The sequence below is a fragment of the Enhydra lutris genome, unplaced genomic scaffold, assembly GCF_002288905.1.
Source record: "Enhydra lutris kenyoni isolate GAN:26980312 unplaced genomic scaffold, ASM228890v2 scaffoldscaffold21, whole genome shotgun sequence".
NCBI classification, from domain to species: Eukaryota; Metazoa; Chordata; class Mammalia; order Carnivora; family Mustelidae; genus Enhydra; species Enhydra lutris.
In genome coordinates, this window is record NW_019154105.1 from 66,425,749 (window position 1) to 66,450,168 (window position 24,420).

The 24,420-nt window shown below is 58.1% G+C and overlaps 1 protein-coding gene across 1 annotated transcript in view; it reads right to left on the bottom strand.

The window, feature by feature from the left end:
- The window catches only part of LOC111149007 (actin binding LIM protein family member 2), a 133,407-nt gene that overhangs the window by 90,061 nt on the left and 18,926 nt on the right, over positions 1 to 24,420 (bottom strand). Inside the window, exons 2-3 of the mRNA XM_022505882.1 lie at positions 7,270 to 7,413; positions 27 to 210 (exon numbers count right to left, since the gene is read on the bottom strand). Of these exons, the coding sequence (XP_022361590.1) occupies positions 27 to 210; positions 7,270 to 7,413 (328 nt within the window). The remainder of the gene's footprint in view (positions 1 to 26; positions 211 to 7,269; positions 7,414 to 24,420) is intronic.

Genomic DNA, 24,420 nt, shown 5'->3' on the forward strand with positions numbered 1-24,420 from the left:
CCAGCAGCCCAGCAGTCCCGACTCACCGGCACGTGGCGCACACGAAGCAGTCAGGGTGGTAGGTCTTGCCCAGGGCTGACACCACCTCGCCCTCGATGAACTGGTCACAGCTGAAGCAGCGGGTCCCGTATAGACGCTGGTAGTCCCGCGTGCAGATGTACTCTCCCTGCCGCACGAAGAAGCCACCCTCGGCCAGGTCACAGCCGCATGCTGGGGGGGGGAACACAGCGTTGGTGGGCTGCTGACTGTCCACCAGGTCCTGCCACACACAGCTCCCCCTTGATACAGGCCCCAGGGCAAATCTGGGGTGACTCATCGAACCCCCGGGGGGCCGGCTTCCAGGAACAGACCATGACTCTGGCCCCCCAGCCTGGTGCTGAGTGGACTTTCTTGGGGAAGCTTCCAGGAAAGTAGCACCGATCTGGGACAAGAAGGAGGCTATGCAAAGGGGCCAGCGCCTACGAGCCCAGCAGGGGTGGTGTGTGGATGCCCGCGAGCCCCTCCATGACTTCAATGGGGCTGTTCCCAGCAGGAAATACAACGAAGCAGGAAGGTGCTCTGTTCTGGATGGGGAGATCCCAATCCCGTGTGGTGGAGGACAGGTGCATCCCATGGTTGCCCCTGGGCGGCAGAGAAATCCTGTTAACCCCTCCCCGACTCTGGCCTATTTCCGTGTCCCAATGTCTGTCTCCCACAGTGCAGACAAGGCCAGACCTCCCACAGGAGGGAGGGAGACAGTGAACACTGGAACAAGAATCCTTTCTGGGCACTTCTACAGGTGGGGAATGGGGCGAGTTTCTCTGGACAGCCTGCCAGTCTGAGTGTGGGACACCCATGCATCCACCCCCCACACACACACCCTCCAGCCCAGGGGCACGTGGGAGACACACATGGTTTCAGAGGGAGCCGCCTCTACCCACCCTGCACCCCGGCCCTGCCAGCCGGGTCAGCCCGGGGTCCTTGTGGGTCCTAGCTGCCAGGCAGCATCCTAAAAACCATGTCTTTCCTTCCTTCCTGTCTCCCTTCCTTCTTCCTTCACCATGTTTTTGAATCAACAATGAAAATGCTTCATTGACACATCAGCTGATAGCAAAGGATGCTATTTCTGGTAAATTCTAAGGATCAGCATCTTGACATTTAACTCATGTCATCCTTTTGGGCACATCGAGTGGAAGGGTAGATGCCAAAGAAAGACCACCAACACCTCCTTGCAAAACCCAGAGCCGACTCTCGGTAAAAGCAGAAACTTCACCTTGTCCCATTTCTGCCTGGAAACCCATGTCCGCTCAACTTCCCTAAAGCACGGTGCATGGACATAAGGCCCCCGACGCTCATAGCAGCAGTGTCCACAGTCGCCAAACCCAGATGGCCATCGACAGAGGAATAGATGAAGAAGATGTGGTGTATATATAAAATGGAATATTACACAGCCATCGAAAGGATGAAATCTTGCCATTTGCAACGACATGGATGCAAGTAGAGGGTATTAAGCTAAATGAAATAAGTCAATCAGAGAAAGACAATTGTCATAGGACCTCACTCATAGGTGGAACTTAAGAAACAAAACAGGATCATAGGGGAAGAGAGGGATAAATAGAACAAGACAAAATCAGAGAGGAAGACAAACCCTAGGAGACTCTTAATCATTAGGAAACAAACTGAGGGCTGCTGGAGGGGAAGGGGGTGGGGGATGGGCAGTAAGGAGGGCACTTGGCGTAATGAGCACTGGGTGTGATATTAGACTGATGAATCGCTGACCCCTACTCCTGAAACTAATAATAATGAAAAAAAAAAAAACTAATAAGAAGAGTGGAAGTGCCACATTGTGCTCTCTACAACAAAATATTCCAGAGTCAACGTGGACACTGGTTTATTTGGAATTTCTTGTGGTCACAAGGCTCTAAACATTTAATAAGTTATCTGGATTGGGTTATTTTTTTCTCCAAAGATTAGCAGAAAGCTATCAAAATAACACAGACGTTATACATGTTGGCAGGTCAGTTGAGACACAAAGGAAAGCCTTCATGCATCAGCACAAAGGGTGGGAGTGACAGAGGGGAGCTCCCAGTGTCTGGTCAAGGGAGCCCAGAACAGGCAACCGTTCCCTGGCTTAGGGCCAGGAGGCCGGGAGGTGAGGGCAGCCCGGCAGCCCCAGCCCCAGCCCTGAGCCTTCTCAGGCAGGTTTCAGAAGCGCAGCTGTGGAAGGTTGGAGTCTGGAGATGGAAGCTCCAGGGAGTCGGGGTTCCCCAGGGCCCGATCTGCTCGGCCTGATCAGCAGGGGGCCCCCCTCAGCTCATGCCTCACTACTCCCTGCCCGCCACCTGTCCTTTCACCTGCCACCTGGGGGCCTAGGCGTCCCTGCAGAGAGGGGTGCACCCCCAGCTTGGCCCATCCCCCACACTAGGGGAGGCAGTGGGCCTCTCCAGGGTCCCCTTGTCCCCTTGCCAGGGCCACGGGGTGGCACATGCTTCTCCCTGTTCCGGACACTGGAGCGGTGTTCGGAGGAGATGTTAGCTCTTCAGACAACCAAGAGCCCAGAGGCTGGAGCAGCCTGGCTCTGGATCCCGGAGTCACCTGTGCACTTGGCTGTGCGCCCCGGGCAAGCTCCTGAGCCTCTCTGGGCCTCTGCAGCTTCCTTTGGAACCCAGCCCACTTCCAAAGTAAAAATAGCTGCACAGAAAAGCATCCTCTGAACCCCGAGTTATGCAGGGCCCCATCAAGGCTGTGGATGCACCCACGTCGCTCATCCCTGGAGGCTGAGGCCGTGGCCAGACCTGAACTCCCCACACCCAGCAGGAGAGTGTAAACCTTTGGTGTCGTCTTGTATCACGGTGCACGCCCAGCAGGGGTACCCCGACTCAGGAAGAACAGCCCACCGGGGCCCTGCTAGGCATCTTTTTCTGTGAAAAGATAGCCATGGAGCACCAGGAGGGCCCAAGGGTACCCAGACTTTGGCATCTGGCTGTCTTCCTGATCTTTGCAAGCATATGCTGGCGTACTCTGGATGAAAATGTGCCCAGGCATGTAGTGCCCTGCTGAGACCCCATGAGTCAGCATTGCAGACCCTGGGAGAGTCAATGCAGCCACTTTCCTGGCTCGCCTGTCCCCGCTGGTCAGCCCCGCTCCTGGCCGGCCTGCAGCTGCCCCAAGCTCGTCAGGTCATAGTCAAAACCCCGACCTCTGCCCGCTCAAAATCGAAACTCCAGATTAATTAGGAATCTAAAAATTTCTCATCAGGGCAGTCATGACATTCTATCTTCCCTGTCGAATTAGCCAACACCGATACAGGGGCGCGGAGCAGCTGTGGGTGACCCCGAGTGTCGGTCCCCCCCACTTCCCTGTGGTCATTTACGAGAAACGCTCAGGAGCGCGGGCAGTGGTGGGGAGACACTTTCTGGAACGCTGTTTGCCGCTGACTCTAAAGAACACGGAAACCACTTCTACCCTCTGACCATCAACCTCCTTTTGGGGACTTTAGCCCCAGGAAATGACCAGGAACCCCCAAAGAGTAGTTGTTGCTGCATTACACATCCTGGCACACCCACACTGGGTGTGAGCAACTTGACGTTGAAGCCCTTACAGGATGGGATCGTGGGCACAGAAACAGGGCTATGACATGACGTCCAGGTAAAGAGACTCACAGAGGAGAGGACGGGGGAGGCTGCACACTGAACCTGACAGGGATCCCCTTGGGTGGCCCTGGAGGGATGTGACCCACTATCCCCTACACCTCTCTGTGCTGGGGGATAGAAGAGGGAGCAGCTGGAGGTGACCCCACGGCCTGATCAGAATGAGCCAACCCCGGGGCTCATGGCCACGGCCAGCCAGGGCTTGCCCGATCCCTGCCCCCCGGGACCCTCCAACTGTACCAACAGTCCCCTGTTGCCAGTCTCATCCTGCCTCGTGGTCCATGGATCCTTGAGCACCTGCGTGGGTCTGACTGTGTGGAAGGAACGTGCCCTGGGCAGGCGGACAGCACCCATGTATCTGAAGCTTTCCTTCGGTTCTGGAAGCCCTTGGCTGGTTTCTCATAAATATTGCGGGAAGGCCCCAAAAGGAGAAAACGCAGGCACTTTTGCACCATGTTTGGCACATTTCTATTCGGTTTTGCAGCATGAGAATAGAGCTGACTGGATTTCCACTCCCAGCCAGAATCACACGTCCTCGCAGGGTGGACACGATGGGCTCTGGCCCCCAGGCCCTTCCCTGCACGCCCACTGCATGTCCACACAGCACCCCCAAAGCAATCTCTGGAAACAAAGGTGGACCAGAGCCCTCCTCTGTCCATCGTCCCCGGGTGTCAGAGCCAGGGGTCTCACAAGAACCCCCCTCCCCATTGCTCATTCTGCTCCGGCCTGTCCCTGAGTCCACCAGGATGCTCCCTCTGTCTGCAAGGCTCTTCCCCAATATCCCTCAAGTCTTCACTCAGTTCACCTCCTCCGTGAGGCCCACCCTGATTACCCAGTTGAAAATAGCAACTCCTCCCTCATTCCCATGCCTGCCTTTCCTGAGCCCCTCTTCCACGTTCCCTGTAGGGCACCTAAACAAAATGTATCTATCCTATCCAGTGTTTTATGGTCTGTCCCCCACACTAGGACATGATCTCCACAAGGACAAACAGAGCCATTTTGCTCATGAATGCCTCTCACACACCCAGAACATGGCGTGCATGCAGTAGGTGCCCAAGAGATCATTGTTGCATGAACCCCAAGGTTAAGAAATGTGTCTGAGACCCACATGAGCAGCGGTGACAGGGGTGAGATTTGTACCCAGATCTCCAGGCATCAAAGCCCAAGGCTGGAGCATCCATGAAGGAAGAGTATAATTACACAACCATTTCATGGATTTTCCCAGGTAACCTGGGCCCACCCATTAAGTGTCAAGGTGGCAAGAACCCATTACACTGGGGCCTCTGGTGAGAAGCTGTGCTAAACATGTTTACCTGGCAACATGCCCACCTGGGGACAGACGGGACTGGTCTCAGGGAGTCACCGCCCTCCTTTCTGGTCCTCTGTGCTGATGTGGGTGGGCCCGGGACCCAGTTCTAACCAATGAATCCTATTTGAAGACTTTGGGGGACCTTGGGGAAAAGGTTCTCCCTGGTCAAAGGGAGAATCATGTGAGGAGAGAGCCCTTTGCCTCCCCTCCTCTCCAACCCCTTCTCCTGTTGGATGCTACCCTGGGAGGATGTGATGCTTGGAGCTACAGCAGCCACTCTTGAGACCATGAGGAGAGGCACTGTTGCCATGCACGGGATGGGGGAGAGGGAGAGGGGATGGTGAGGGTGGGGAAGCAGAAAAAGAACCTGGTCTTTAAGGACCTTGTTGAGCTGTTACATTCACCAACTCTCAGGGGTTAAAGGGGCCACTTCCAGACTTCAGGATAAGACAATCAATATCCATGTTGCTTAAGACACTGTGAGTTGGGTATTCATTTTGATTCCTCCAAAAGTAGACTCAGTGATTCCTAGGCTTTGCGTTTTCATGAAAACCTGGATAAAAGACCAGTCCGAGACTGTGGGATTGTCATGCTTCAACAAACAAGGCTTTTCCCAGCTAGCAGGTAATCTAGAAACATCATTTCTCAGCCAGTGAATCAGGGGCAGCTCTGATCCCCATGGCCATGGGCACAGCTGGCAGGCATGGGGTGAGGCTGTACAACTGGCCTTGGAATGGGGCCCGCATGCCCACAGGTCCTGCCATCAAAGCCACTACCGCAGGAACCACGGGGCGGGGCAGCCGCTGTCACGGGGCCAGTCCCAGGAGCCGCAGGTCCCGCCTACCACCTACCACGAGGGAGGGAGCACAGCTATTCCCACAGCTGCTCAGGAGCTAAAGGTTGGAGGACAAAGTGATCTGGCCCAGATGACGCTGTGGGAGGTGGGAGGGCTCCTGGGGCAGTCCCCACCTCCCCTCAAACCTTGTGGGTCAAACCAGGACTCGATTCTGGAGTCTCATGCCTTCTCTTGCATTCCTAAGGTCTGCGCTTACAGACAATCCTTTTAAACACGGTGGCTGCTTCCCCTGTGCCTTTTGAAATAACCTTTTAAAAAGAGCATTTTAATGGATTTTGCTTTCCAGACACAGCAAATTTGTCTTTTGGAGAGTACAGAAAATTAAACCAGACAAATCCCATAATAGTCTGGGAAGCTCTGATGAAAAGGGAGAGATGCTTCAGGCAGGGAGAGGGCACTGACCATGGCAAAGGGTGGAGCACTGAACATGGGGGCGGGGTGTCAATGACCAGGGTGGGAGGGAGGGCACTGGCCATGGCGGGGGGATGGGGCAGTGACCACGGTGGGGGTGGGGCACTGACCACAATGGGGGGTAGGGCACTGGTCATGGGGGGGTGGGGCACTGATCAGGGTAGGGGGGCACAGAGCACAGTGCAGGGGGCAGCCTCAAGGACAAAGGCATTGTTCACAGGACACTAAGTGATTGCTAGTCTCACACCCTCACCTGGGGCTGCTCCATCCTTTCCCAGAAAACAGGCACCTCTAGGTGTGCCCCTCTGAAGGGCAGGGGCAGGGTCGCCCTCAGACTGAGGGTCTCAGGGCACTCCCATCCTCCGCCAGAGATAGTGCCACCCCAGAGGTCCCTGGCTGGGGGGCACCGGGGACATTCAGTTCTCCCCTGGGTCAGTGGCCCCCACAGACCCCCATGTCTCCCATGGCACTCTGCCCCTCTCCAATGGCAGGGGACTTGAGAGCCATTTCTGGGGTGTCCCCCCTCACAGCAGAAGAGCCCGGCCAGTGGTTCTCAAGTGTTCTTTCCAAACAATAGGACTCAACACGCAGTCTTCGCAGAGGGCCTGAAGCCATGGTATGGCGATGGGGCAGAGCTCCTCTGGGGCGGGGGGCTCACCCGCGGCCTCGCACCCCCACACCCAGGAGATGGCTCCACAGAAGTCTCCAAGGGAGTCAGCTGGGGCCACACCCAGGCCTGGCATCCAGCCGGGGACAGACTCCCCCATCTCCAGGCCCCAGCTGCCCCCTCAGCTAGCTGTTGCACATCGCTCCTAGGGCCGCTGGCACAGGGAGGAGGAGGCTGGGCCCCTAGTGTTGCCCCTCCCCCCAACAGCACTCTGTGGTCACACCCATCTGCCCCTGCCACCTGGACTGGCCTGGAACCCTCCGATCACCGGAGTCCTCCTTACTCCAAGTTAGATCCCAAACAACACCTCCCCTGCGAAGCTCTCTCTGGAAGCTTCCAGATCTTTCCCTGCCCCCGCCCCCAGCAAGGAAAAAGAGCAGAGGCCCAAGAAACTCACCTTTGCACACGAAGCACTCGATGTGGAAATACTTGTTCTGCACCCGCAGCACCTCCCCCTTGCACACATTCCCGCAGGTGTTACACAGGATCGAGGTGCTCGGCGGCTTCTCCAGGGGGCTGTGAGCGGCCTGCGGCTCCGACACTGCGTGGAAGGAACAAGGAACCACGTTAACAGTGGGGCACACACCAGGCACAGGGGAGCAAAGCAGCAGGAGCGTGAGGCCGTGGAGGGGGGCACCCCCCAGTTCAAGCCCCATAGGGGGTCGGGGACAGATGCGTCTTCTTTCCCAGGAGACCAAAGGGAACTGGATAATGTGAGAGGCCGTCTGGTCAACCCCCAGTGGGGGGGGGGGGTTGCTCCCCTGTATGGCATCCCCCCTGATGGGCCATCTGCCCCTGTCCAGGTCGGCACACATGCAGTGGCGGGGAGGTCACACCCCCTCCTAATGGGCAGCCTAGTCTCTTGCCGCCTTGACCTGGTAGGACTCCGGCTGGCAGGGCCTCAGAAGCAAAGCCCCCACCATGAGCTTGGCAGCCCTCTCTTCTGCGAGTACCAGGGTCTGCGAGTACCGCAGTCCTCCTTTGAGCTTGCTTCAGATTCCCTCTGCGTCCTGGGGCCATTGACTGCAATTTTGCTGCTGTCCTCCTCAAAGCCAGCCATGGCCTGGGATGCTTATGGAAGCGCTGGAGACCCACTGAGGGCCAGGTCAGGGTGGACGTTTAAAGGGCCCGGCCGTAGGGCTCTTGGGGTCTGGGGGGGCGTCCACATGCTCCTCAGCCACATCCTCCAAAAGTACCCTGTGACCCACGGCGGGTCTGCCCCCTTGAGAAGCTCCAGCCGGGCAGTGGAGATGCACCACGTGGCAGAGCTGGGGCGAGGGGAGGCCCAGGGGCTGGGGACCAGCAGAGTTGTTTGAAGTACAAGGAGAAGCTGGCTGGATGCTGGGCTTGGAGGTCAGCACGGAGGTTTGCCGGGTAAAGAGCATGGCCCATGCAGGAAGCTAAGCAGGCTGGATCCTTGGACCAACCCAAGAAAGTCAAATCTGGTGCTCCCCTCACCAGCCACGTGGGATGCCCCCTTCCAGCCTATCCAGGTCCCCAGCCCCCATCAGGCTCCCCTGAGAGCCCTCTTTCCTCCTCTGGGAACTCACCCCCCACCCTACAGCCTGTCTCTGGGTCTCTGCCAAGTGCGGGTGGCCAACCCCCAGCTCCAGCCAGCACTGAGTAGACCGCTTGGCTTTTCTCATGGGTGGGTGTCTTTACTCATTTCCCCATCTTCTAATACCACCCACATTTTGTTCTGGGGGCCCTGCATGAGGCCGAGCCAAGGACAGGCTGCAGGTGTGTATCAGGGTTGGCAGGTGGCAGGAAGGAGTGAGGGCACCTGAGGCAGAAGGTCTGCAGGTGCAGGTGAGCTGTGCACCTGGCTGCAGTGGAAACCCCAGGTGGGCTGGCCAAGGAAGCACCTGCCACGCTTCGTTGGAAGGTTATTCGCACATGCGTACCTATTTACACAACAGTCTAACGCTAGCTTTGAGCAAGCAGCAGACCTCAAGTTCTCCTCATCCCTGTCCGAGGAGACACTTGTCTACCTGATTTCCCACCTGTCCCCCACGCCCAGCACCCCGCCTCCCAGCAGCCCCCAATCTGCCAGAGCTGGGCTCCTCTCGGCTGTGGTCCCTGCCCGGGGTGCAGAGTTTGAGAGCAGGTGGCACAAAAGGGAGGGGCTGGGTCACGCTGGGGACAGCAAGCTGTCCAAGGAGGAGGCTGTGAACACCCCAAGGGCAGCAGAGTGCCTGTTGTCTGGGGACAAGAATGTGCAAGAACAGAGGTGAGCAGCATGAAAAGTAATTCAGCGTCTCCCTGGACTCTCCAGACCCAGAGTCAATGCCTGTCTCTGGTTTCCAGAAGAGTCACACTGGAGGGTGCAAAGCTGGGGAAGGGGTGGGGGGGGCTTTGTCTGCCCTCCTATGGCCCCAGTGACATTCTCCACTCTAGCTTAAATGCCAACCATAGGCTTGCCCTTCGCTTCTTTTTCCTGTAGAAAAGGTGCAGAAATGGCCTTACCTATTACTTAACAAAATTGGTGGAAGGTGGCATTTCCTTGGGCTTGAATTTACGACTCCCCGGGGGAATGAGCCACTGGAATCCAGGTTTAAAACCTGTGAACTGCCTGGGGCCTGCCAGGCTCCAAGTCACCCCATCCACCTCCTAGGCTCCGTGGAGATTGTGGGGGGTGGGTCGTGGGGGTGGGACATGGATCCTCCACACTGTTATCTTCTCATCTGTCCAGCAGACAAAGAACAATAGCCTATCATCTGTCCACGAGCAGACAAACAAGTTTTTATACTACTAGAATCTGGCTCAAGTCCAATACGAGCCGAAGGTCACCCAGCCACCCTGGGGGTCACTCTGAGCCCCGGGGGAGCACTGGCTGCAGGGGCAGATGGCCCAGGTGCAGCCCAGCTTCCCCTGCTGCGTGCTGTCACCTGGAATGTCCAGCCTTCCATGTGTCTGTCCATCCATGCGTCTGCCCTCCACTCACATCACCTGCCCTGAGGAGGGGGGCGTGTTTGCCAGGAAGATGGGCTCAATACACAATAGCTATTGTCATTCACAAAGACACACAGCCTGACACCACCAGTTTCCTGGTTACTCGAGGTCGATCTGGTCTAGTTTGGGGGAGCTGCTTTAAGATAGGCTTTGCTGGGGAGATCCAACTCTTGCCCACCTGGGGCATCCTAAAAGCCTCCCAGGATGTCTGGGCGTGAGAGCTGTAGTGCTGCCCTCTGGTGGCGGGAGGCAGACACTGCGCTGTGGGGATGGGTGGCAGGTGCCACTCTGCCCCGAGGAGTCCCATCTGGGCATCCCATACATTTGTGGCGGGAGCATCTAACCTCCCAAGGTGACTCATTCCTCGAACCTCTGCAGAGGCCCAGTTGAAAGAAATTCCCATATGTGGACTCGGATGGGGTGTGTCTCTGCGGGGAGCTGTTGTCCCTGCTGCGGAGGGAGCTGAGGCCCAGAGAGAAGGCCCAGGACCTGCAGGGGGCAACACCCAGGGTTCTCTCCAGGGGGTCGCAAGACAGGGATGGGCTGTTCTGGCCAGCCCTGGTGTCTGGTGTGTGGGTCTTACATAAAAAAAGGAGCATAATCAAGAAACCAGATATCAAGCCACAAAATGACACGAGGGACAGCCAGATGCATATTACTGAGGGAAACGAGCCAGTCTGCAGAGGCTGTGGGCTGTGTGAGTCCATCTACAGGACATTCTGGAAAAGGCAGAACCACGGAAACGGGAAAAACAATCAGTGATTGCCAGGGCTTGGGGGGAGGGAGGGGCGAGCAGATGGGGTGTGGGGGTGTTTAGGGTAGAGAAGCCACTGGGGTGGGACACGGTGATGTCATCCCACCCTTGTGGGAACCCACAGCAGGTTCAACCGTCACTGTGGACCGAAAAGCACTCTAAGGACTAAAGTCTGGGAAAAATGTTAAAAGAACATTTTAGAATGAGAAGCGGAGGGAGAGCTACCACACACCACCAAAGGCACAGGCTCATTTGGCTACGGTTGCAAGATGGGCTCCAACCTCTAGCTTCATGGGTCCCCCGCTGGGATAATAACCCAGCACGTAAACTCAGGTGGTAAGAACTGATCGCACAGGGCTGAGACTATTTGATCGCCACGTGATAAGGAAATCCTGGTCCTGGGGAGCCTTGCAGGGAACGGGAATTATTCCCAGGATCATCAACCTGACCAAGGGCTGGTCCCACGGTCCCCATCATGCCCTAGTGGCCCTCCAGGCTGTGACCCAGCTCTCTCCCCAGGAGACAGGAGCCGCGTGTTGCTGGGCCTGGGATGGAAGCCAGCAGGGCCGGGTGTGGGCTTGCGTCCACATCCGGGGGTAACTGTGTGACCTTGGAGAGCTGACCAAATCCCAAGAAGCCTCAGGTTTCACATCGATGAGCTGGTGCCTGGTCTCATGAGGCATTTTGTGAGACTCCATTAAAGGAGAAAAAGCACCCAGTGCAATGCCGGACAGGGGTCATCAACCACCGCTGCTGGCCTGGTTGTCCCCAGGCCCTCCAATCTCAGGGTCCCCCCTACCCCTGGGGATGGGGAGGGGAGGAGGCTATCAGGAAGGAAACCAGGAGTCCACCAGGGGCAGTGGGCGTGCCTTTGCTTACACGTCCACCTGTCAGGAGATCGTCCTAGATTTGCCTCCATGCTTTGGCTACCTCGTGATGTGGCGGAGGGGGACAGCTGTCCTGATCCCAGCAACGCCCCTTCCTAACCTTGGGCAGATCACATGCCCTCTGGAGCCTTTTTCCTCCTCCAGGAAATGGGGACAAGTATTCCCAAATGTGGGACCCTCACACAGATCAGACCAGACGACACGTGCGGAGCCCGTGACCCAGCTGAGCACCTGTCGTGTGTGGGGATGCAGGAGGCAGTGACAGTGATGGGGCCACAGATAGTGCCATTAGTGACCTACAGCAGGTGGGGCTCCTAACTTCGGCGTCTGCACCCAGCGCTTCACCCAGCGGTGCCCAGCACTGACACCATGAGCGGCCCCAACCCAGAGCAGAGCCAGGCCTCGCCGGCCCTTGGCTTGGGGAGCAGGGTCAGTGGCAGATCCCCACCAGCATGCCGGCTAACGTCGGCACCAAGCTCCGCTCCCTCGCCCATGTGGCTGGCAGGCGGGGCTCCTGGACACCGGGCAATGGGCTTTTTACCCTGATGAGCTGGGAACACACCTCTGGCCTCTTCACCCACCAAACCCTCCCATTCTCCTCTTCCCTCTGTCAGCTCAGCCCTGAGTGGGGCCACTTCCCACTTTGTTCTTAGAAATTCACCAACCTGACGTCGCTCTAGACGCCACAGCCGGATGCCGCATGTCTGTTCCTGTCATCAAAGCTGGAGACCCACGCCATGATAACGCCCTTGGAATGCATGCCCGGAGTGGTCTCCCTTCTCCCATGAGATCCTCCCCCGGGCAGATGCCGCTGTGGCCCTGGCCTCCTCCGGCCTTGGAGCATCTGGCCTGAGCCTTCCCGGTGCCCTGAGCCCCTGGAGACCACCACGAGTCAAAGCACTTCATTGTGAAGTCAGAAGTGCGAGGCGCTCAGCCAAAGGGTGCTCAACTCCAGTAACTCAAACAACAAAGCTGTTCTTGCTGTTACTGTCTGCTGACTCCGTGGTTCACCCACCCGACATGTGCCCGAGGGGGAGTGCCTGGGGACCTAATAATTGGTGCCCAGATTCCACAGGAACCAAACAGGCCCAGCCCTGGCCCCCTACCTGCAGGAAGGATCTGTCACCCCCATTTTACAGGGGACGACCCTCAGACTTAGAGATGCCTCTCTCGTTCCCACAACGCATCTCTCGCTTCCCATACCGCAAGGCACACATCGTTCGTGACCTTCAGGGACATTTCCAACTCCAAGGGCCCAGGCCATGCTGGAGCCCAAGCCGGTGCACCCGATGTGGCCAAACATCCCCATTCCTGCTCATCTTGTCGTCCGGGGTTTGGTCTGCAGGTCAGGAACCGCAGGACTGCCCGAGGGGGCCCTGTGTGCTTGGGGTCTGACTTGCCTCCATGTCCCGTCAGCCGTGACGGCTTTGCTGTGCTCCTCACTCTGCTGAGTGCATCACGCAAACCACTGGCTGGGGCTCCAGACGGCATGGCTCTGCTCTAATATTGAATAGGCCATATGGTCCTGAGACTCCAGTACGCCCAGGGTGGGTCCTAGGCACACAGCTCCCGCCCTCCCCCAGGCCTTCATTTCTGAAGAGACAATGAGCAGAGAGCCACAGACAGAAGCCCAGCAGGGAGATGAAACTGTGTGCAATTGGAGAGGACTTCTGGGAGGAGGTGACATGAGGTGGGCAGGTGCCTCCTGGGTCTTCAGTGAGTACCCATCCCCATGCTCATCTCCACCACAGTATGACCATGCTGGGTGGCCCTTGTCTCTTGGTCTGTGGCTGCCTTCCCTGGCCTGGAAGCCCCTCTAAAGTCAGGGATCAGGAGGGGACGGCTCTCACACCACGTGGCCAGAAGCATCCTTGTGTCTGGTGCATGTCCTCCAGCGCGGGTGTTTCTTTGGGCTGGTTTTCCCAGTGTGGAGTGGAGGGCCCACCCATGCCTGAGCTTGGAGTGTCTGCCTGCCCTCAGGGCGTGTTCTTCTGCAGGCTGTGTCTCAGGTCGGGAACGGGTCCCCACTCTGTCCCGCAGCCCTCCCCTGGGCTGCGTGTTGGAAAATCACACCAACTCACACAAGAGCACTCCCTTCCCTAACCTACTTATGAGCCAACTGTTAATTATAATCACGAAGTGGGAACTGTCCTCTGGAGCAGCCATCCTGGCCATGGCCGTGGCCGTCGGCAACGTGGGCCCAGCAAGCAAGCTCCCCCTCGGCCAGAGAGGAGACCCTCTGCCTCTTCAAGTATGTCATTCATCCAGGATATCCATGGGCTTCTACTCCCTGCTGAGCCCGGGGCTGGCACAGGGTCCAGGCAAAGCAGAGGAGTCCCTGCCCCCTGGGGGACAGAAAGCCTCCCTGATGGAAGCCTGTTGCCCCAGACGCCTGAACTCCCAGCACCCACCCCACACCCGCTTCCACAGTTATACCATCAAACTGCAGGGACCCCACTGGGATGCCACATCCACGTGAAGCTGTCCCCCCGCGCCCCCCCCCCCGGAAACGACCCGGCCCTCTCCTGCTTCCCCACGGATATGGTCTTTGGTTTCTCCTGTGGAGCTGAGTGGGCTCATCCGAGCCCCCGACCTGCCCCAGGGCGAGACTGCGGTCAGCTGTCCATGATCCGCTCCGCTCAGCCAGAGTTCTAAGCAGTGGACACAGGCTCGAGCACATGTTTGCAGACAGAACTGATTATGTGAAAATGCTTCAAATTCCCAAACTGACCAACTCCTGCCTGCATCTCACGGCTTCTCCATCAGCCCCGGACCAGGACGTCTGGGGAGGCTGACCCACCAGGGGTTCTCCGAGCCCTGCTCAGGGCCGGCCCAGGGCACAGCAGTGAACGTCTCTGGGTGGGTGAGCCGCCCTCCTCTCCTGTTCACCCCCCTGCACTGAACGTCTTTCTGACGTCCTCTCCTCTGAAGGGGCAGAGGCTCCACGCCTGCCCAGCTTGCCCTCGGAGGCCCAGCACCCAGTCCAGCGCCTAGCACCTGGCAGGTGCTCCAGAAATGGGCCGAATCAACATGTATCACCCTGAGCATGTGCCATCTCCCCCTGCACACAGCTCACCTCAGCCTCTGGCAACGTGACCGGCACTCCTTCTAGAGATTGTGGCACGCTCATCCCTCCCCAGCAGGCTTCCGAGCAGCCCCTGGAGGCAGGCGTCCACCCCCTAGGCTCTCCTCCACTGTGGCTTTAACATGCCTCCTACTCAGCGGCAGGGACCGAAACCCCTCCCCGGGAACACAGGTGGACCCTGGAACTGCCTTGGCCAATGACGTGATGGGGGCGACACCAGGTGACTTCCAACCTAGACCAGAATGCCATAAACTGCCTTGCCTTTAAGGATGCTTGTTCTTGGAGCCCAGCGGCCATGCAGAGAGGAAGCCCAACCATCCCAAACACCGAGCGACCACACGCAGGGGGCACAGGGATCTGTTCTCCAGAGGCTCCTGTTGTCCCCAGCTCTCAGGTCACCCCAGCCTCTAGATCTTCCCAGATGAAACCAGAGATAGCATGGATAGGACAGAAAACATCCCTGCCATGTCTTTCTGAATTTCTGACCCCAGGATCCCCTCCCCAAGTCCGGACATGGTGTCCCCCCCCACTTCTGCACACAACCTGCCTGAGGCTCACCGGGACCTTTCCAGAGACAGGAAAGTCACTCCCTCCACAACCTAAGTCCCAGAGGAGGTGCTGGCTGCTTGGATCCAGGAAAGGAAATGCCCAGAGTCTGGCCTGACCTTGCCTGGAGTCTTCACTAACCCCTTATGTTAGATACTCTTGTACCCATTCGGCAAGAGCTAGAAACCAAGCTCAGAGGGGCACACTAACCAGCCCAAAGCCACACAGCCAGGAGAGGCAGAGTCAAGATTCAACCCCAGGTCTGTTCTCCTACCCTGGCTCCCAAGTCCCAGGTGTCTGAGTAGATCTCCACTTGGACCCACTGGGAAAGTGTCCCCTTGAGCCCAGCGAGCTCACCGCAAGGAGGCGGCTAGGACAATGGGGCCCCCAGAACGAGCTCTCCCAGCTGGCATAAGGGCAGGATGAGGGAGGTGGCCTTGAGCACAGGCACCATTTGCTCAGGTCCCTGCCCTGCTCAAGCATGTTCTGTGGCTCCCCAAGCCACCAGAACCCAGCTCAGCCCCCAGAGGGACCCCCACGCCTCCAAGCTCAGTGCCCAGCTGGTTCCCTGACTTACCTCCCACCACTCCCTGCCCCAGACTCTTCCCCAGAGTTGCCGCTGATGGCCTCAGCTCTGGCCCTGGCTCCCAGCATCGCCTCGCTGGGAGTGCTGCCCCCCGTTCCCCTCCACCTGGGAAAACTGAGCTTTAGGGTCCACATCCAGGGCCTCCTCTGGACCCACAGCACGCTCACAGGGAGCCCGGTGTGCTGGCCCCATGTCCTCCTGGGCTACCAACTGCCACCTACCAACTCATGTCACCTCTCCCAAACGGCCGGTGACCCTCTGACCTCCTCAGGTGGAGACCCCACTAGAGGCTCCTGTCTATTCTCCAGGATCCCCTAAACGTCAGCGTGGGGCTGGGGGAACAAAGGACCTGGGTCACCTCAGAGCACCTGGGTCATGCTCGCCGTCCCCGAGCAATCGGTCTCCAAGGGTCCTCACCCTACCTAACGTGGGGTCCCTGCTGTCGGGTCCCCGAGCCCTGAGACAGCAGCGCATTCTGACACAGACAATCTCAGCCACACCCAGGCCATCAGGGAGCCCCATGCAGCCCAGGAGGAGCCTTGAGCTTGATGGGGAGAGGCCTAAAAGGGAAAACCCGCCCAGCCTACCAAGTCTCCCTTCCTCCACACGGAGTGTGCGAGCCGTCAAAAGGGGAGCCCGGGAGGCCACAGAAAGAGCCCCTCTGTGATGGCTGAACTGTGTCCCCCCAGAGTCACAGGTCAGCCCCCCAGTTCTAGCACTTCAGACTACAACCTGATTTGGTCCTCACATCTGTCCTTACACAGGGGACGTTAGGACACAGACACAGATGCACGGGGGACCCTGTGCGGATTCAGGGAGAGGCCCACTGTCTGCAGGCCAAGGACAGAGCCTCCCTCACGGCCACCAAATGAACCACACTGCAACACCTTGATCTTGGGCTCATGGCCTCCAGGAGGTGAGCAGAGGTCCCCCGTGAAAACCCGGTCTGCACTCAGTACTTTGTTACTGTGACCCCACAAGACAAGCTGGTGGAAAGTGCTAGAAGCCAGGACTGGCATGTGCTGTCGTCCCTCCTCCAGGCCTTTTTCCATCTGCAGGGGGGACAGTGATGTGACCCCACGCAGGGCTTTCTGGGGATGGTGATGGGGCAGGGCCAGCTCATGGTGGGGTCTCAACACGTGGCAGGGAGCTGGAAACTCAGGCTGGCCACCGGGCTTGGCACACTCCAGTTCGAGCTTCTGGCAAGTCCCAGGACATGTCATGCCTCCAGTAGCTGGTCCAGGCAGCCTGGCCACCCACGTCCCTGAGGGTGTCACCTCGCGGCCAGAAGAACGGCACTTGCTGACCAGAGAGGCACCCTAGGATCTCATGGGTGGCATCTGTAAGGTCCAGGCTCAGTGGGTATCTGGGCCCATTCCCTCCCCACACTTGCCCCGGGGATATGGCCAAGGGCAGAGGGGGGTAGAGCCCGCCCAGGGCACATACAAAGTCTGGCCGGGCCAGACACAGGGCTGGGCGCTCGAGGCCCTCAGGCCAGTCTCTTGTTCCTCTTATCACACCACCACTGGCCAGTGCAGCCCCCGCAGCAGCAACGAGTGACCTTGTCAGGTCAGGGCCCACTACCCTGCAGATGTGCAGTAAGTGTTCCTTAAATCCAATGGGAACGGGACTCACATCTGACGGCCCAAAGCCATGCGTGGTACATCAGTGTGGTGATGATAACATGTGTGACAACATCGTCTTTTAATCCCCAGGCCCGGGCTGAGTGCCAGGTGCTGCCCTTGGCGGCTCCCACTGACGACCATCACAGAGCGGAGAACGTGGGCCCTGTTCTCCCTTCCTCTGTATTCAAGCCAATGCAGGCCGTACGACTCAGGCACGGTCAGGCTGGACGTGATGATGCCCTCCATCTGTGATGGGCAGACACATTGGCTCCAGGCCCCAACGAGAGACACGACCACCCCACAGCACAGAGAAGGAGCCTGAGGCCCAGAGACATTCAGTAGTGTGGTGAGATCACACAGCCTGTAACTGGTGGGGGCCGGTTTGTGTCTCCAGGCCTTCCCCCTGCCACACGATCTGTCTCCTCGGTACCGTCCTCCCACGCGCTGGTCCACGGAAGGCTGGTGGCAGAGAAGTATGTCGGAGTGTCCAATTAAAACTGGGCATCCAGAGGGTCGGCTGGATGCCAGGGAAAGCCGAGATGTGCAGGAAGGCGTCAGTTCAACACGCACACCATGCTCCCACCCCTTCCACGAACCCCAGGTCCCCTGGGGCATTTGGCTCGTACAGACTGGACTCCCGCGCACAATCTGATGTCTGACGGTCCCATCTGTCCTCTGAACGCGGACGGACTGGGGTTCATTTACACCTGGTGACGCAGCCCGTGGGTGGCGATGGCCCCCGGCTCCATCCGTCAGGCCCAGAGGTGTGGCCCTGGGGGTCACCCAGCGCCACGTGGGAGCCCAGACCCCGCTCCCCCCAGTCAACCGTTCCTTAGGTTTCAACAACAAAAGTAGCTGCTTTTGGGGAGAGAGAAATAATACCATTCATCACCACAAACCCAAACAGCACAGAGAAGTCGAAGGAGAATTGAAAGCCCCGGCTAATCTTCAACCCTGAGATTAACCACGCATCAGCTCAGTGGCCATGCTGGGTGGCAAGGGTGTGCCACGAATGACACGTCATGTGTGTGCATTTACACACGCAGACACACGCCTAGGACATGTGGTGTGACAGGAGCCACAATAAGACATAACAGAAAGAACCGATCTTTACAGGGAGCCTCGTCCTCGTGTCTTCCTGAACAATTTCCTAAAGTCTTGAGCAGAAGCCACACTGCTTGGCAGAAGCGGCCCAGTGTACACTCAGAAACGTTTATCGAGATAGCGTCCACAGACCATACGATTCCCCTATCTAGAGGCACAGTTGTATGATTTGGGGAGTAAAGTTGGCCCCGGAGCCCCACAGGAATCAGAGGCATCAAGCAGTCGAAAACGCAGGTGTGACTTCCGACTCCCCATCACCCTAACCACGCTCGCCGCCTGTGGACCAGAGCCTTCCTGAGGATGGAAACGGGATTAACACGTATCCCATACGTGGCACGTGTGATACGCTGGCTTCTCACAAAAAGTCACCTAGAGAAAAGTGCTGTGACGAAAATCAGAAGGAAGAGAGCACACATTTACCGAACCGTACGGGTATGCGCTGAAAAAATGCGTGGCAGTGGACGGTGGACCCGCACGGCTCCAGCCTGTTGCTTGAGGTCATCTGTGCTCCTGGGGCCGTGTGTCCAGCGGCAGAAGCAATTGTAGAACAAGCTTGTTGTCCCCAGAAGTAACCCCTTGCCCATCGCTGTCCCTCCCCGCTGCCCCGCCCCCGCCCTGGCGACCGATGATTTACTTTCCGTCTCCACGGAACTGCTCCTTTGGGACATTTCACACACAGACCCGTACGACGGGCGGCTTCCGTGTCTGGCTTCGCAAGAATGCAGAATGTTCCTGTACCTCACCTGTGTTACAGCAAGAGTCGGGCTCTCTATGACCCTAATGTTCCACCGCGTGGACACGCCCACGTTCCGTTCCTCGAGCGGAGGGCTCTGGGGCTGTTTCTGCCTGCTGGTCATTGTGGATCAGCTGCTGTGATGACTCGGGCGCAGCCCCCTCAGTGTGGACATGGGTGCCTGTGTCTCCAGGGTGCCTCCCGGGGTGAACAGGGAGTTGGCCATTCGTACGGTGACTGTGTTTCAGCATCTGAAGCCCTGCTAGACCTTTCCCTAAGTGGCATCCCACCAGTGGTGGTGGGCAAGGGTCCGGAGTCCCCACATCCGTGTCTCCCTGACCGTTGCCGCGGGGCAGGTGCGTGGTGGCCACTGACGGCCATCTCGATGCACAGCGGCAAGGACCAGAGATGCTCGTTCTTGCTTGCCTGTCTCCTTGGAAGAATTGCCTGCTCAGACCCTCAGTCCACGTCCTGTGGCCGTATCTCCGTTCAGCGTCAGAACAGAGTCCTAAGGATTGTTTACGTGTTCTGGACGCGAGTCCCATACCACATACGAGATCGGCAAACACCGTCTTCCACTCTGCCAGCTGCTTCCGTCTGCTTCTTGCCATTCTTTGCAGCATAAGAATGTTCCATTTTGATGAAATACAATTTATTTGTGTTTTCTTTTGCTGCTTATGTCCTTGGTGTCAAGGCTAAGAAAGCACTTCCTTTCAGAGTTCTACCACGAGCTGTTTTCGGCTTTACTGTAATTTCACATAAACACAATCACACTTCCTTTGCTGCTGTTTCTTCATCTGTGTAGCAGGAACAGCGGCTTTGGATGCAGGAGGTTGGGGCTACTTCTGATGATCCCTGTTTCCCCTCTGCCGTTGGCATCACCACCCACCGCCCAGTGGGAAGGATATAGGGTGCGCGGCCGAGAACTGCCCGGCCACCAGCCCGGAAACCTGCTGCGGGCACAGACATCATGCTCATGTGCCACAGCTCTCAGGACTGCTGGTAACATCGGAATACTCCAGTGCGCCCCCCAGGCCGGCAGGTGTGCTCCCCAAGGCTGGCCTGTGCTCCAAGGCTGGGGAGGAGAGCCCCGCACAGGGCTATGTCTTGCCAGCCGGGGAGGACGGGGGGATGGCCACAGCTTTGCAGAAACGAGTGTCAGATGTCTGCTATGCCTGCTCACAGTGCTCTGGGAAGAGGCGCCACAATCCAGCCCAGGTTACAGAGCGGGCCCCCCAGGCCCCCAGGACTGGTGAAGTGTCCAGCCCAGGGCGCAGTGAGGGCAGGCCTGAGACCTTCAGCAGCTCGCTGGTCGGCTTCCGGGCAGCCCCCAAGCACCCCAGGTCTCAGAGGCTCTCCTGTGCAGCCTGGCCTCCCTCTGCTCCCGGGGTCCAGGCTCCCTCCCTGAACTCGCTTCCCCTTCCCCACGCGCCTCCCCAGCCCCCTCCAACTCCTCTTCCTACCACCCTGACTGTTGGCTCCCTGGCTGAGTCCTGAGTTTGAGGGGATGAAGAGATCACTGTTATGTAAGCGGGTGAGGGCCTGACGCCTCCGGTCAGCCCCAGCAGAAACGCTGGTTTATGACCATCCCTTCAAGCGGGTTGCCCAGCCCAAACCCACCTGACATTCTGGGTTGGACAAGTCTTGCTGCGGGGGCCGTCCTGGGTCAGGAGCACCCTTCCCCAAGGTGTGACAAACCAAACTGCCTCCAGACATCACCAGATGTCCCCAGGGAGAGCAGAATCCGCTCCAGCTACAAGCACCGCCTTACAGGAGAAAAGAAGGAAGGGGAGGCGGGCGCAGACAGCCTGTGGGCCCCGTGACTCCGGCCCAGACGATGGGGTCTGAGGGCCCCAGAGCCCACCACTGTGTGATGTTGGACCATAGTCTCCCTTTTCCTGGATCGTAGCTTAGTCGTCTGTAAAACGGGTCACCCCACAGGGTTGTCATCAAGCTGCCGTAAGAAACCCGAAAATGCGGCTAACGGTTGGCGCTCATGTGTGCTGGCCCTCACCACACTTGTAACTGGCAGAGCTTGATCAGGCTGCCTCCCTTCAGGTCAAACCCCCAAATCTTATCTGTGGGACTCCAGGCTTCCAGTTGGAAAAGCAAGCCTTCCCCCACAAGCCAGCCGGTCTCAGCCATGAGGGTGGCAGCGAGGTTTACCTGTCTCTCCTCCCGGCATCCCCGTGGAGCGAGGCCTCCACACCAAGGACTGGCTGTGGCGGCTGCAGGCGGCAGCTGGGCAGCGGGACAGCCTCTGTGGCCAGCACGACTCCAGATGGCCACAGGGTCACGTGGGACTGCCACCCTCATGCCCCAGGAAGGGCAGGGCCCACCCCTTCCCGGCACACTGAAATAGACTCCCCCCCCCAACCCAAAGATGCACCTGTTTCCCAGCCATCCGGGAAAGCGACTTTAGAAAGACACGCAGGGGGAGTGGAGGGGGGAGGGCCGGGCCCAGGGCCAGGTGCGGGCAGCAGGCACTGGGCACGAGCCCACGTGACCCTCACCACACCCCGCGCCCGTGGTCTGGGGCTGCCCAGCAGAGCCCCACACATGGGGGGCTTCACATGGCTCCGGAGGCCGGGAGGCTCCTTCCCCACAGCTTCCAGCCCATGGGACTCCAGGCACTTTCTTATGTGGCTGCTCCCTGTGCATCCGTGTGTCCTTTTCCGTCTCTGCTAAGGACACCAGTCACTGGATGGATAACCCCATCACCAGCCCTACTTTAATCACATCTGGAAAGACCCTTCCAAAGAAGGTTACGTGCCAAGTCTCTGGGTGGGCATGATGGCGGGGGGAGGACTTTCTACCCCACTACACAGCCCCAGTGTGCCCTAGGGGAAACAGGCACCCCATAGAAAGCTGCAGCCATGAAAGATGGCTTTGGGGCCCCACTGGGACCGGCTGACCCTGTGGTCCCCGAGCCGTCTGGCGTCCCCAGTGTCCCTTCGCTAGCTTCAGCTTTAAGGTGCCAAATACATGCATCCTGGGCACGGAACTATACATTCTCTTTGCTCATGAATGAGAGGCGATTCTGCGACCCAGGCCCTGCATCCCCGTGCCCAGCTTGGGGCAGAAACCAAGATGGTGACAATGATGTCAGCTCCCCTCCGAGCGCTCAGCAAATCCCATATGCTGCCCCATACCAAGGCAGGAGCCATTCTGTCCCCACTGTTCCTAAGAGGAAACCGAGGCAGAGACAGGTGGGGTGCAGCCAGGTTTGGTGAATGAGAGGGGTTTGTGGGCTTGGAGCGTGAGGGTCTGGCAGGGCCCTCTGCGTGTGGCCAGAGGTATAGAGGGCTCCCGGGAGGAAAGGACTGGCGGACATGCAGAGGCCAAGGGGCAGCTCGCTGCTGGGCCCTGGGAAGGCTATGCCAGGCATGGGAACAGCCTGTGTGAGATTGGAGAGGAGATGCTCCCCCTGGGCAGAGGAACCCCAATCACGTGGCTCATGTGGCCGACTGTGGCCCATGATGCCTCGCTGGAAGGGACAATGAGTCAGGACGTGCCTCACTTCTCTCCGCTGGCCCTGTCGTGCCTCTGCCTTTGAACAAGGAGACAATCCCTGGGCCAGTGTGCTAGTCCCAGGAGGAAGATTCGAGATGGAGGGGACCCACCACCTGGAGCCTGGCCTGATCTTACTGAGCCTCCGCCAGCCTATTTACACCTCCGAGCACTGGACTATTTGTCCCGCCGTGCACAAGTTTCCCACAGCTGCTGTCACAAACTGGAGGCCACAAATCCAGGATCAGTGTTACTAGGCCCATCTCAAGGTGTCTGCAGGGCGACCTCCTCCCAAGGCCCCCGGGAGAGTCTATTCCTGGCCTCTCCCAGTTTCTAGGGGCTATTGGTCCTCCCTGGCTGTAGCCTCGTGTCACGTGGCCTTGTTTTCTGTGTCTGTCCCTAACCTCTGTTGGCCTCCCCTTCCAGGAATAGTTGTGACTGCATTCTGGGCTCACACAGGTCATCCACGATGATCTCCTCGCCACGACCCCCTTAATGCAATCCCATCTGCGAAACTCTGTTTTCCAAATAAGCCCACCCTCCCAGGTCACAGGGCCGAGGACCTGGTCTATTTCGGAGGGGTCATTCTCCAGCTGCCATGTGCAGCAACGGTTTATGTGGGAAGTAGACAGGTAACAGTTCTCTTCACCAAACCCAAGCCGCTCTCCTCACTCGCGATGGGTTCTGTGGTTTTTCCACTCGGTTCCACTTCTTATGTAACCCACGCAGCTCTGACCCACTGAACTGATTTCGTGCCCACAAATGGGTCGCCACCTGCAGTGTAGAAAGTTCTATCCCCACTTCCACACCTGCCAGGGTGGGGGACCTGAGCGAAACGGAGTGATTTAACGGAAAGAGAGAAATGTGTTCTTTCTGCACAGTGAGGGTGGGCGGACTGACAGGTACCCAGAAGGATTCTCTCTCTCTCTCTCTCTCTCTCTCTCTCTCACACACACACACACACACACACACATACACACATAGCTGACTACATGGTCCCAGCCACCCTGCTCAAGGACGACCTCCCCCAGCCACCCACACAGCAACCTGCATCCCAGGAGCAGCGGGGCTCACCGGGTGGCTTGGGAAGGGGCTCTGACCGAGAGGAAAGGAGAGCACGGTCCCAGACGGCCCCAGCCTCTCCACCCAGGATCCGCCACTGCTCCCTCGTCCTCCTCCCGGCACACCCTTGTCCCACATTCCAGAAAGATCCTTCTCTCCCTGACAGCCCCACGCTGTTTCCACCAACCATAGCTCTTGTCAGTGCACTCACTCGCATCTTTACCAACGCTGCTGGAAGATGAGAAACAAATGGGATCAGGGCCTGGAACTCTCCGACAGACGGTGCGGATCCCCAAGGTCACTTTAAACCAAGGAAGACACCAGCACTTTTTCAGGGGCATAAAAACTTAGGTCTGGAGGGAACTGCAACATTGTCCAGACCCCGGACAGGGATTCCTGAGGCCCAGCCCTGGCCTCTCTGAGCACTTAGCCCCCACACCAGCGGCATGCTGGACGCCTCTGCCTGGAAGCCCTCCCATGCAATTCATAGTGGGAAAGAGACCACTTCGCCCTTTGCATCTGCTCCCACCACACTCACCTCTCCTTCTGCATGCAGGCAGACCTGGGTTTGCAACCATCGCTCAGCCACTGGGTGACCTTGACCCAGAGACTTAACCTCTCTGAGCCTCAGTCTCCTTGTCTATAACATGGGGATGCCTACCTATCAGGCTACAGGGAGATAAAGGATAGGTTTTATGTGAAAC